Source organism: Nyctereutes procyonoides, unplaced genomic scaffold, assembly GCF_905146905.1.
Source record: "Nyctereutes procyonoides isolate TBG_1078 unplaced genomic scaffold, NYPRO_anot_genome, whole genome shotgun sequence".
Lineage (NCBI taxonomy): Eukaryota > Metazoa > Chordata > Mammalia > Carnivora > Canidae > Nyctereutes > Nyctereutes procyonoides.
The window spans coordinates 8876018-8888432 of NW_026575135.1; the positions used below are offsets into that span (position 1 = coordinate 8876018).

Here is a 12415-nt window from a genome sequence, read left to right on the forward strand (position 1 = left end):
GAAAGCCCTTGCAGAAACTGATTTATAACTCTTTCCTGTAGGATCCTCCTAAATTTTAGAGTAGGCCAAGCTTTCCAGGCTTTTAGCATTCCTTTGCTTCCCCCACCCCGTTCCCGCCTCCTTTGTATTGTGAATTCAACTGTCTTCTCATTGTCATGCGACTCAATCTGGTAATTATTTGTTCTGTTCATCAAATCTTTCTAGCTTTTTGCTTACTGGGAATATGGTAGGATTGTATGTCCCCATTCTCTTTGGAATTAGAGATGGCCAATGAAATGGAGCAGAAGCGAGGGGTGTCACCTTCGGGGACAACTGTAGGAGCCCATGAGCAATTCATTATGTTCTGTTTTTCTGCCACAGCACTCTTCAAAGGCAAAGCGTGCATTGAAACATAGCCTCCGGCTACAGGTTTGGGGTTATTAGTCAGGATCAAGTTCAGCTGAATGTGACAGAGAGTCAATGTCAAAGTGGGTAGACTGGAAATATAAGATGAAAATGGTGGTTCTGCTCCACAAAGTCTGCAGGAAGTTAGGCCCCTTCCAGCTTGTTACTTACCCATTGCTAGAATGCAACTATTTTTTTTTTAAGATTTTATTTATTTATTCATGAGAGACCCAGAGAGAGAGAGAGAGAGAGAGAGAGAGGCAGAGGGAGAAGCAGGCTCCCCGCAAGGAGCCCAACATGGGACTCAATCCCGGGACTCCAGGACCACGCCCTGGGCTGAAGGCAGGAGCTAAACCACTGAGCCACCCAGGGATCTCAGAATACAACTATTATTCTCACGGTCCAAGATGGTCCAAGATGGCTACCAGAGTTCTGCAACCATAGTCATGTTCTAGGTAGAAAGATGGGGTGAAAGGAAGAGACAACAGATAAAAGATAGCAGTTATCTCTTAAAGAGATTTTCTGGAAACTGCCATAAAAAACCACTATATAGATGTATATCATTGCCTAGAACCTAATCATATGGCCACATTCAGCTGCCTGGGTGGCTGGGATATGTAGGCCATATACATTTATATATATATATATATATATATATATATATATATATATATATATATATATATTTATATATCAACACTGTAGGCCCAGCTAAAACTCAGGAGCTCTATTACTTGAAGAATATGAGACCGATATAGTGGGTAGGTAGGTGACTAGGAGTCTCTGTCACAGTGGGCATATGAGCCCAGCTAGGACAATTATGATGGTCCATCCCTTCAATCACAGAGTGGGCTAAGGGACGGGCATATAACTCATGGCTGCTCTAGTGGAGTCCTTCTTTAAGGCCATGGTGGTTGTTATTTTAATAACTTTTCAAACTTAAGGAGAAGAGTCTTTCCTTCTCAGATCCTAAGTGTGAAGACAGAGACCAAGTGTAGCATGCAAAGAGAAGCATAAGAGAGAAGAGAGAAAAAATGGAAGACCTAGGTAGTTCTTGGTTTCCTTTCCAAGCCTTTTTGAGACCAGCTCCACCCCTAGCCTTTCCCCAGTTTAGCTCTATGAGCCAAAAAATCCCCTTTTGTTTAAACGAGGAGAAGCTGGGTGCCTATTGCTTGCAACCAAACAGTCCTAGAGCAATTGTCTACCTCCCTGGAGTTTTGTGGAGAGCACATGAGCTAGCTCACATAGTAGTTGCCATGGTGCCTGGCACATCCAAGTCCTGAAATGTTAGCTCTTAATGATGTGTTTGAAATAACACAGAGTAGATACAATTTGGAAAAACTTTTTTTTTTTTAAAGTCTCCGCTCAGATGAGGTCTTGCTCATTCATTCCCCAGGAGGATTTTGACCTTTCTCCTTCCTGTTCCCCATTCTCCATTCCTGCAGTCGTCTTACTGCTTTGTCAGTGTTTGCCAATTATATTGTCTTCTGATATCCTTTGAACTTCTGGAGGACTGGACCTGAGTCTTATTCAACTTTAAAACCTAGTATCGAACATTCTGGCGTATGATCGATGGCCAATAAATACGGTTAGGAAAATAAGAATTTGAAGAACATTCATGATTAAAGGTGGTGATAATAGAATCAGCATTTATAGAGGACTCACCATATTCTAAGCACTGTCCTAAGAACTTTAGGTTTTTATGATTAAGTCCTCACAATCACCCTACCAGACTGTTATTATTATTATTACTCCATTTTCCAGATATGCTAACTGATGTCAAGGTCATACAACTAGTGAATGAGATTTCATCCCAAACTGACTCCAGAACCCTCACATTTCAACCAATACACGGTGATATCTCTCAGTGAAGGAATTCCATTAAATTTAGATGGCATTAGATCTTCTGATACTAGAGATAGAGGAGATTTTAAGATCATTGAATTCCATCATGAAACAGATGCAGAAACTGATGCCAAGGATGGGAGGTAACTTGGTTTAGGTGGTTTATGTAACTGCGGGGGCCTTTCTACACAAGACCCCTGACTCCTAGCTGGAGTGTTTTAATGGTTAATGTTTTAACCAAGGGCCCGGCCTCTAAAGCAAAGTGTGCCCTTACTTTTGGGGTCGTGCTTTGGAAAAACCACACCCAGGTGGCCACTTGTGTTTCACAGCAGCTGTGTGCCAGGTACCACTCAAAGTCAAGGAAGTAGACCTCTATGGGTCTTGCCTGTGGAAACAGACATGAGAGGGGACTGGGGAAAGAGGACCTCTATTCATTCTTCAGGTTCCAGCACAGATGTTCTTAGAGGTTTCCCTGACCTCCTCAAGGTCAAGTCTGGCTATCTAAGATCCCCTATGCAGGGCTTGGTATGGAGGGCTGTAATTCTACATACCCTTGGTGGAGTATCTGGCTAATAGACCATCTCACTTGTTACCCTGTAAGTTCCCTGGGGACAAGATCCATGCGGATTTCTGTTCCTCATTACATTCCTGGGGTCCTGGCACATAATAGGTGCTCAAAGCTATTTGTTGAATGAATGAAGGAGCAAACGAACAAAAGAATTGAACGCAGGGGTGAAGCAGCAGGACAAATCCCAGTGCGCTCTGGAGGGGTAGCTGCAATCCCCGCATGGTGTGGCCTGAGGGGGCCCTCCAGAGTCTACACACTCACCACACAGCTCGCATCAGAAATCCCCACCTGGAAAGGCAAGTAAACATGCATGTGGTGAGGGTTGTGGGGTCCAAGGAGAAAAGGAGACCCAAAAAGGTGAGCAAGCAGTTTTCAAAGGATGCTTTCCACTGGCTGGCCAGCCTGTGTGTGTTTTCCTCTACAAAGTGTTTCCAATTACTGTGGCACTCTCGGTATCTGGATCCATCTCCGGCGAATTCCTCTGCAGCTCCTGCCAGACATATGGGATCAATCAGGGCTTCGGCGCTGGTGCGCTTGCTGCGGGAATGTTGACAGGCTGACAGACGCGGGGTTCTGGTGTCATGGAATCTCCGAGGCTTTGGCTTGATCCCGGGCGGAGAGGGAGAGGAGGGAGAGGGAGAGGGAGAGGGAGAGGGAGAGGGAGAGGGGGAGGAGAGAGATAGAGGCAGAGATAGAGGAAGGCGAGAGCAGAGGGGAGCGGGAGAGACGGACGGAGAGGAGGAAGAGGGCGAGGGAGGGATCTCCACGCGGGAGATCTTTGCTGACTGCCCCCTTTCCTTCTAACATTTTATAGGCTTCGGGGAGAGAGGGCGGAGGAGAGCCCCGCCGGGGGAGCCCCGCGAGCCCCCGAGCCGCCGCCCGTGTCCCCGCGGCCGGGACCCCAGGCGCCCAGGCTCCGGCCGCCCCGCGCGCCCCGCGCGCCCCCCGCGCGCCCCCCGCGCCCCGCGGGCTCCCGGGCCCGCCGCTCCGGCCCCAGCGCGATGTGGCCGCGCCTGGCCTTTTGTTGCTGGGGTCTGGCGCTCGTTTCGGGCTGGGCCACCTTTCAGCAGCTGTCCCCGTCGCGCAACTTCAGCTTCCGCCTGTTCCCCGAGGCCGCGCCCGGGGCGCCGGGGCGCCTGTCGGTGCAGCCCGCGCCGGCCGAGGACGCGGCGGGCCGCCGAGTGGAGCGGCTGGGCCAGGCGTTCCGGCGGCGCGTGCGGCGGCTGCGGGAGCTCAGCGGGCGCCTGGAGCTCGTCTTCCTGGTGGACGAGTCGTCCAGCGTGGGCCCGGCCAACTTCCTCAGCGAGCTCCGCTTCGTCCGCAAGCTGCTGTCCGACTTCCCCGTGGTGCCCACGGCCACGCGCGTGGCCATCGTGACCTTCTCGTCCAAGAACAACGTGGTGCCGCGCGTCGACTACATCTCCCACCGCCGCGCGCACCAGCACAAGTGCGCGCTGCTCCGCCGCGAGATCCCGGCCATCGCCTACCGCGGCGGCGGCACCTACACCAAGGGCGCCTTCCAGCAAGCGGCGGTAAGGGGACCCCCCACCCCCCTCCCGCCCCCCGCCCGGGCGCCCCCGGCCAGTCCCGGGGCGCGCGGACGCAGAGCCGCCCCCTCCTTCCCATGGTTGGGGGGCCGGGGAGGGGGGCCCAGCGGGGAGTGGGGGGCTCCCCGCCCAGCGGAGGGCAGGCCCCTTCCCCTCTTCCGAAGGGGTCCGGGGGGGGGGGTGCGGCTCGCGCCCCCGCTGCTGGAGGCACACGGCGCCCGGGGCTGGGACAGGTGAGTGCGCTTTACGCAGCGACTCGGAAGGTCACGGCGCGGGGCAGCCGCACGGCCAGCTCCTCGCGTCCTTCCTCCTGGCTTTGCGCCTCCGGTGCGCACCTCCCTGCACGCCGTTCCTCTTCTGAGTCTGGGACCTCCACAGGATTTTGGTTTAGCATCTGGAAGAGGAGGTCGGTTTTTAGAGGATGGACTTTTGCACAATTTCACTTTTTTTTTTTTTCTGATTACCAAGTCATGCATACTCCAATGTCGAAGAACATTTGGAACACGCAGAGCTGTCTGACACGCACCGCACCGGCAAGCCGGTGTTGGTAGAATGAATGAAAGAGAAAGGAAGAAAGGAAGGGAAAACCCTGTAACCCCAGCCCTACCCCTAAAAGAACCACCGTGGCACGTTTGGGCATAGGTTTCACAAAGCGGTAGCCCGCTGGTTTGTGGCCTGCGGTTTTCATTTGTTGTATCAAAGATGATCTACGTAAGTATATTATTATATCTAATATAGGTGTTCGAGATCTACATCAGCTGCATACTATTCCACTGAATCCGTGCACTGCAATTTATTTCACCTGTCATCTATTATTGGACATTTAGGGTCTTTATTAACTAAGTTGTGGCAAGCCACGCATACTTGTGCGCCCTTTTGACGACTTCCTTAGGAAGAAATTCTATAGAGGTTCCTGAATTAGAGACTATGAACATTTGTAAACTTCTTGAAACGTATTGTCCAAGTCTCCCTTGGAGGGTTATTAAATTTACATTCCCACCAATAGAGTAAGGCTCTCCTCACATCAGTAAGGCTGCCTTACTCTTACTGAACTGTTATTCTAAATATCTGCCAATGTCATAGTTATCTAGAGGTATCATTTCAGCAAATTCACATTTTTAGTTTTATTGAGGATGAACATTTTCCAGTACATTTATTGGGCGTTTGTATTTTCCCCTTAATAACTACCTGGTCATCATTTTTGCCCATTTTGCACTGCTAGTACGTGTTAGTTTTTTTTTTTTTCTTTTCTTTTCTTAATGATTTGTGAAAGCTCTTTATATAGTAAGACCGGTAACTCCTTTTTGTATGTGTTGCAAATGTTTTTCCAGGTCACTGCCTTTTACTTTTGTTTATTGCAGTGTCGTTAGATGGATGATGTAAACTTTTTTCAAATCTTCTAAACATTGTCCTTAAGGTCCTAAATTTGCTTATCTTCTTAGAATGGCCTTTTCATTTCCCAAATTGGAGAAATGGCTTCCCATTTAACAGTTTAATCCATCTGGAACTTATTTTAGCATGTGGTGTGGCAATATCTAATTTTATTTTTTAGTAAATAGTTGACAAGTTGTCCTAGTATCATTCGCTTGAAAGCTATCCATCCTTTCCAATTTAGTTGAATGCCACTTTTATCACACACTAAATGCTTATGGGTATTTGATCTTCTGGCTGCCTATTAATTTGTCTTATCTATTATTTTTAAGCTTTGCAAAAGTGATTTAATGATTATGACTTTACAATATATGTAAATATCTGGCAATGCAAACTCTCCCTTTTTCTTATCCCTTTGAAATCAATTCTTATGTATTTATTACCTACTATTAATTTTTAATTCATTTTCACCTATTTCAAGTGAAAGCAACCAGGATTTTGATTTCAATACAGAAAATACTGGAATACATTTTATTTTTACCGATAATAAGTGGTTGTTTTAGAAAATAAAATAATCAGACAAAATTCCCATAAGTACACTGTAGTATTGTGATACACACCTTTCTTGACTTTTTGCAGTTGTTTAGGGGAAAGGTATGTTTTGTGCATGCAGAAAGTGTTTGCCCAAAAAAGTGTTATATTGTACATTCTCTTTTGTCACTTGACTTTCTATTCCACCGTATTTTCAGTTTTCTTTCCATAATAAGAAATACACTCTTGCTTTATACATTTTCAAAGTCACATGGTATTCCACTATATAATGTAACTTTATTTTTATCATGTAAATATCTATTGTATATTTAGGCTGTTTTAAACAGCACTGTGTGACTAAATTTTTGCTCATATCTTTAATAATTTTCTCAATGCAAATATCTAAAGTGGCAGCTATTATTGAATTCAAAGAGCATGCCCATTTCTTATGACCTTTGGTACATGTGCCAGGTTGCCCTGCAGAAGATTGGTACCAAATTGCACTTCTGTGTGTAGGGCCTGGATTAGTACCTAGGATGCAGCCAACATAGGCTAGTATCATTTAAACATTCTTCCCCCCACCACCACCCCACTTTATATGTGAAAAATAGAATCCTATTTTGAATTGCATTTCCTTATTAGTGAGGCCGAACGTTTTTTTTTTTCGTAATTATTGGCCATATATAACTCTTCTTTTTTGAATATTCATTAAAATGTTTGGGATTATCCATTTTTTTGTTCGAGGGTGATTCTTTTTCTTATTGATTTGCAAATGCTCTTTGCATCTTAGTGGTATTAACCCTCCCACTTTTAAGGGTGAGGCAAGTAGGTTTTTTTTGGTTTTTCACTCACTTTCTAAATTTGTTCATGGTGATAATATCTCTCATTTTATCAGTTGATTTTTCATTTCCTTTGTGCTTTTTTCATTCCCTATGAAGTTTGCAAAACCTTTGCATTTAGGAGATGAAGTAACTCCCTAAAGATGTTCCCCTTTAACTGAAGTAGTTTCACCAGGCAGGGTTCAGTTCTGCAGATCCAGTTTCTCTGTTGGTCCCACACCAAGGACTCAGGAGATCTTAGGGCTGGCCTCATTCCCGATGTCACCACCCACTCCATCTGAGAAGAGCCCTGCTGCATCAGGGAAAAACTTGTCATATACCAGCTCCTCTGTTTGGATTGGCCAGGTTTGCGTGGGGCCTCTGAGTACGTTGATCCAAAACAGTTAAATGGGTAATGAATCGAGTACACATGGCTCGCCTCAAGACCTGCTCTGTCTTCAGCTTTTTCCTTCCAAGTACTACATCCTGTCTTGGAAAGTGAAATTGCCAACAAGGTTTCCCAGTGCTGTTCTTCGGTCTGGATCCATTTGTAATCTAGCAGGCCGAGACTTCTCAAAAGTTGGTGTTTGCTGAACTTCCGCTTGATTTTATTTTTCTTTTCTCGTTTGGATCGGGGTATGTGAAGGTGCAGCTGGACTCAGTCCCTGGCTAACCTGGAAACTTAGCATATCTTTACTGTACCTTTTCCAGACCTCTGATGAGCATTCTTAGGTATAATTAAAATATGGTATTGGGAGAAAATGGATAGAAGAGGAGTGATGTTTAAAAATGACATGAGTGGAGGTTTGAATATGGATGTCTGCATGGGGATCAGGCAAGCCTATTTCAATGCGGAATTAGTTTGAAAATGGTAAGCTGTGTCGTTTGGGTTTGGATATGAAACTTGATACGTTTCATCGTGGAAATGAGACAGTTTGTCAGATTCCCACGTGTGTGCAGAACGGTATTATTAGAACAGACTGTGAGCTGGGAAACTGAACATCACGGGAACGTTTTTGAGGTTAATTACTTTCCCCATAAAAATTAGTTTCTCAAGCCTTTTCCGCTTGAAGCTGAATGTCCACACAACTATACATGGACACAAACACAGGCAGACAAATACATAGACACATTAATGTAGACCTACATGCGTGCTTGCAAGTTCATAGCTACCCCTCACATCCAGACCCCTTATTCTTCTTACGTAGAAATCTCAAGATGTAGAATTTTCTTTACCAAGCGTGCAATTTGCTGTTAGCTTTCAGCATATGTGATTGACTAAACAAAGAGGATAGCAGTGGGCTTCATTTTTTTTTAATTTGGCATCAGAACTGTACAGCTTGATGGGAGGTATATATGTGTGCACACTTACCACATTTTATTTCAATGGTCAACTGCATCGTAGATCTTTTCCTTTTAGACATCATCCCCGAGCACTTATCACAGCATGCAAGGGACTAAAGCAGTGAATCTGTGGTTAGCACAGATCCTTCCAGAAACACAGTCAGTAGAATGGAAGGAAGATTTAGCGCCTTGAACTTAGTTACAGGAAAACCTTTTACAAAATAAACAGAGAGCTCTTCAGATTATCCTTTCCAAGGAATGACTCTTCCCTTACCTTTCTTCTTAGTTTTTCTCCCCACTGGGTGTTTATAAATTGCCTTTCCTAAACTATGTATTTGGATTGGCCCCAGTGTGAACTCAAGACTCCCCACCTCTTCAGCATTTCAAGGTGTAAGAAAATCAGAGCCCCTTGTTCCTACTTAACTTTTGTTAAATATCTATTAAACAAACAGCACGAAACTTCCTTTGAAAAAAATTTCTGCTTCCTCCATTGTTCCAGAGTTCCAGAAATATGATCCTCTCGCGGGGAATGTGCTGTCTCACCAAAAAATTAGAGCTCTAGATGGCCAGAAGACTGGGAATAGATGGGCAGCAGCTTTAGGGAAAGAGCATCATTGCTATATGTCTGCATTGGTATACGTTCACACTTTTACCAGGAGACAGATCTACTCCCTCAGCCTTTTGGGAAGAAAGGATCTGCTTGTAAGTTTTCTAATAAAATCTGGAGATGTGTGAGATGACACTAGACTAAAAAGCCTGATAAAGGAAATTAGGGCCATTTTGTTTCCAAACAATAGACCAATAATAGCCTTTGTGCATTTTGCAGCAGTCTTCCTGGTGGCCCAAATGCTGAAGGAATAGGGAAGGTTTGAGTTTTCCTTTCCTAGAGGGAAAGGTTGAGGGGAGTCATACAGTTTGCAGTGGATTCAGCTGTCCCAAACTCAGAACGTGATTTAGATGTCAAGAGTTGCTCATGGATGCAGAAGCTAAGTTTTTTGTTGTTGGTTTTTTTTTTTTTTTTTCTCCAGTGCTGAAAAGCTCTATTCCTAAATGTAGCTCTGGAAATGTTTCCTCTTTGGTGTTTCTTAAACTTTTAAGCAGTTCTCCTTTTGCACTTGGAACTTGTTTTGTAATCCCATCCAAACTTTAGAAGTGTGAATTGAATGAGTCCTAGGTGCATAAAGTAGATCCAGACCTGATGTATATTTCCCAGGCAAAAATGGTACCAGAATTCTGTATTTGAAGAAGAGAGAGCAAATCTCAAATATTGAATCCAAATGTCTTCTGAATCTACCACTTGCATGTGTTAGTTTTGTTTTTCCCAGAACATAGGGCATTGTATTATATTATTACAGGTTTATTTAAAAAATGTACACCTATTGCTTCTGTTATCATTATTGGCTGCCAGTGGTACGTTATGTTTGGTTGAAATGTAGCATGAGAACTCTTGGTCTAAGACCTGAATGCCTAGACACAGAGAGAGGTTGGACTGTTCTGTCCTAGTTCACTTCTGTGGTCAAAGGATAGGAAAGGCTCTCCCATCCCCTGCCCCCTACCAGGTCCTCCTGGTACAAATGTGCTCAGAGAGGCTCTCTCTTCATAGTGGCCATGGAATTATTAAATATATTCATTCTTGATCAAATATATCTTCAATTTGTAAAGTGGTTTATAATGCACCAAGTGCTTTCATGTTAGGATTTTACAGAATCGGTTGTGCAGAGTCAAGTTTTACAGGAGCAGCATCAGATTCTAGAAGAAGTTGGGTAACTAAATGCTCATCACAAAACTAAGTAAATGTCACAGTCAATCCAGTCCTCCGACTTGTCATCTTTTTCCTCCCCTCCCTGCCATTTCCTATCCTCACCCACATTTTACTATGTTACCTTCATGTCTTGGGTTATATCAAAATCTAGGGAGAAGTGGTGGATTCCATTTCTAGAACTGTTACATAAGACATAAAGCCTGGGGACCCCTGGGTAGCTTAGTGGTTTAGCGCCTGCCTTTGGCCCAGGGCACGATCCTGGAGTCCCGGGATCGAGTCCCACGTCGGGCTCCTGGCATTGAGCCTGCTTCTCCCTCCTCCTGTGTCTCTGCCTCTCTCTCTCTCTCTCTCTCTCTCTCTCTATATATATATATATATATATATATATATATATATATATATATATATCATGAATAAATAAATCTTTAATGGCTTTCAGGCCTTTTCATTCAATGGATGCATTTCATTTGGACATATATGTGTGTGTATATGTATAATTTCCGTTTTTCATCCCTCACCCCTTCCATACAATTTATTTTCTAATTCTAACAGGTATTTTAAAATCAGAAGATAGCATTCAAAAAAAATCTTTTTGTCTTACTCTTGACTAATTGGAATATGTAGCAATTCTGGGTGGGATTTGTCTCAGTTCATCAGAGTCCCCACTTGGCTCATGGGATTTCCTTTCCTGGCCCTTGACTGCTACTCCGTGGTCTAACGCAGACCAATCATGGGCAGAGCCTGAAATGGTGTAATCCTTTCTAGTTTACCTTCTGAGCTTCCTCATAAACCAGTGAATTAGCTAAAAGTAGGCTTAGCTGGATGTAATTGAAAAATCTAAAGTGCCACTGGCTTGAACACAATAAACGTTGATTTCTGTCTCAAATTGTTTTGAAAATTGTAAGAAAGTTCTAATATCGTAGGTCTGTGATGTTTTCAGGGATCCAGAGTCTCTCCTTTCTGCTCCACCATCTATAGGTCACCTCAGTGGTTTAAGATAGCTGTTGGAGCTCCTACTATCAGGGCCTTATGCCAGACCCTGGGGAGGAGCACAGGGCAAAGATAGTACCATCATTAAGGAGACTCTGTGGCAATCCACATAATATTTCTTCGTATGCTTGATGGGATGAACACTGAGTGTTATGCTATATGCTGGCAAATTGAATTTAAATAAAAAGTTAAAAAAGAATTAAAGCACTTCCCACAGAAAAGAAAAAGAAAAAGAAATACTTCTGTGTAGATCTCTTTCGGGACAGCTTGGGCTCATGCCCATCCTTGAAGAGGTTAAGCAGCCTTTGCCATACCAGTGTGCCAGGAAGAGCATGAGTCTAACCAGGGAAATTGTGGAAATCCCACTTCATTTCTTCTGCAAATGGCACTGGCCTGTCTCAGCTCAAGCTAGAAGAGTCAGGCCTTGCCTGACTGAAACATTTTCATCCTTGTGCTAGATTACACTTCTTGTAGTTAAAAACTATCCAAGTTCCAGAGCAATCCATTTACCTTTTGGCAACAAAACCTTCTTGTGTTAGTTTCCCAGGAACCAGAAGCTTCTAAATAATGTGGCATCCACTCCCAAATCAAATAGTATACCGAACGTGATGGGGAAAATGCATCCTACAAAATAAAATCAGTATTTTATCATTTATTTAATGAACCCAGGTTAACATTTCTCAGGAAAACATGGTAGCTTCCTTGGCTTTTCTAGAGTAAGCTGTCAGGTCAAGAGACATCTACATTACAAGGAATTTCCTGTTCTGTATTGTGTCTGCCTTTCCCTGATTTTTGAGACTGTTCTCTAAAGCTCCCCAGACCATATGAAGAATGGATTTCTGGCACAGACTCTGCTTATATACGGTAACCTGCTCTGGTTTGGAGGCCAATTGTGGATAGGGAAAACTCTGGGAGAGCTGATGATGTGCTTTGGGTGTTGTCACAGTGCTTCACTTGAAATGAATGATAGTGGTCAGAAGGTGAAATCTGCAACACATTAAGGTGTGTTTTCTTATCAATCTTCATAAGACGATTCTTAAAGTACGCATCGTCTTTGCCATCTGTCCTCATGAGGTCATCAAGCACTTGCTGTTTATTTGTGGAAAGAGTTAAGCAATAAAGTTTTTTTTTTCAAATCAGAGCATATATTTCTTTCAGAGGTACAGGAAATGTGAAAGCTACCCACTTGAGGATAGAGTCTCATTACTATGTATGTCGTAATAGTGCTAGCTACTTTGTTTCTCGATGTGAATAG

At 44.0% G+C, this 12415-nt stretch overlaps 1 protein-coding gene across 4 annotated transcripts in view; it reads left to right on the top strand.

The window, feature by feature from the left end:
• The first annotated feature begins 3771 nt into the window (after positions 1-3771).
• Positions 3772-12415, top strand: part of SVEP1 (sushi, von Willebrand factor type A, EGF and pentraxin domain containing 1) — a 181240-nt gene continuing 172596 nt past the window's right edge. For 3 of the 4 annotated variants that reach the window (XM_055301712.1, XM_055301714.1, XM_055301713.1), the window contains exon 1: positions 3772-4329. In XM_055301712.1, coding sequence (XP_055157687.1) covers positions 3799-4329 — 531 coding nt within the window. In that variant the 5' untranslated portion in view covers positions 3772-3798. The remainder of the gene's footprint in view (positions 4330-12415) is intronic. The other variant, XM_055301715.1, reaches the window with a different exon arrangement.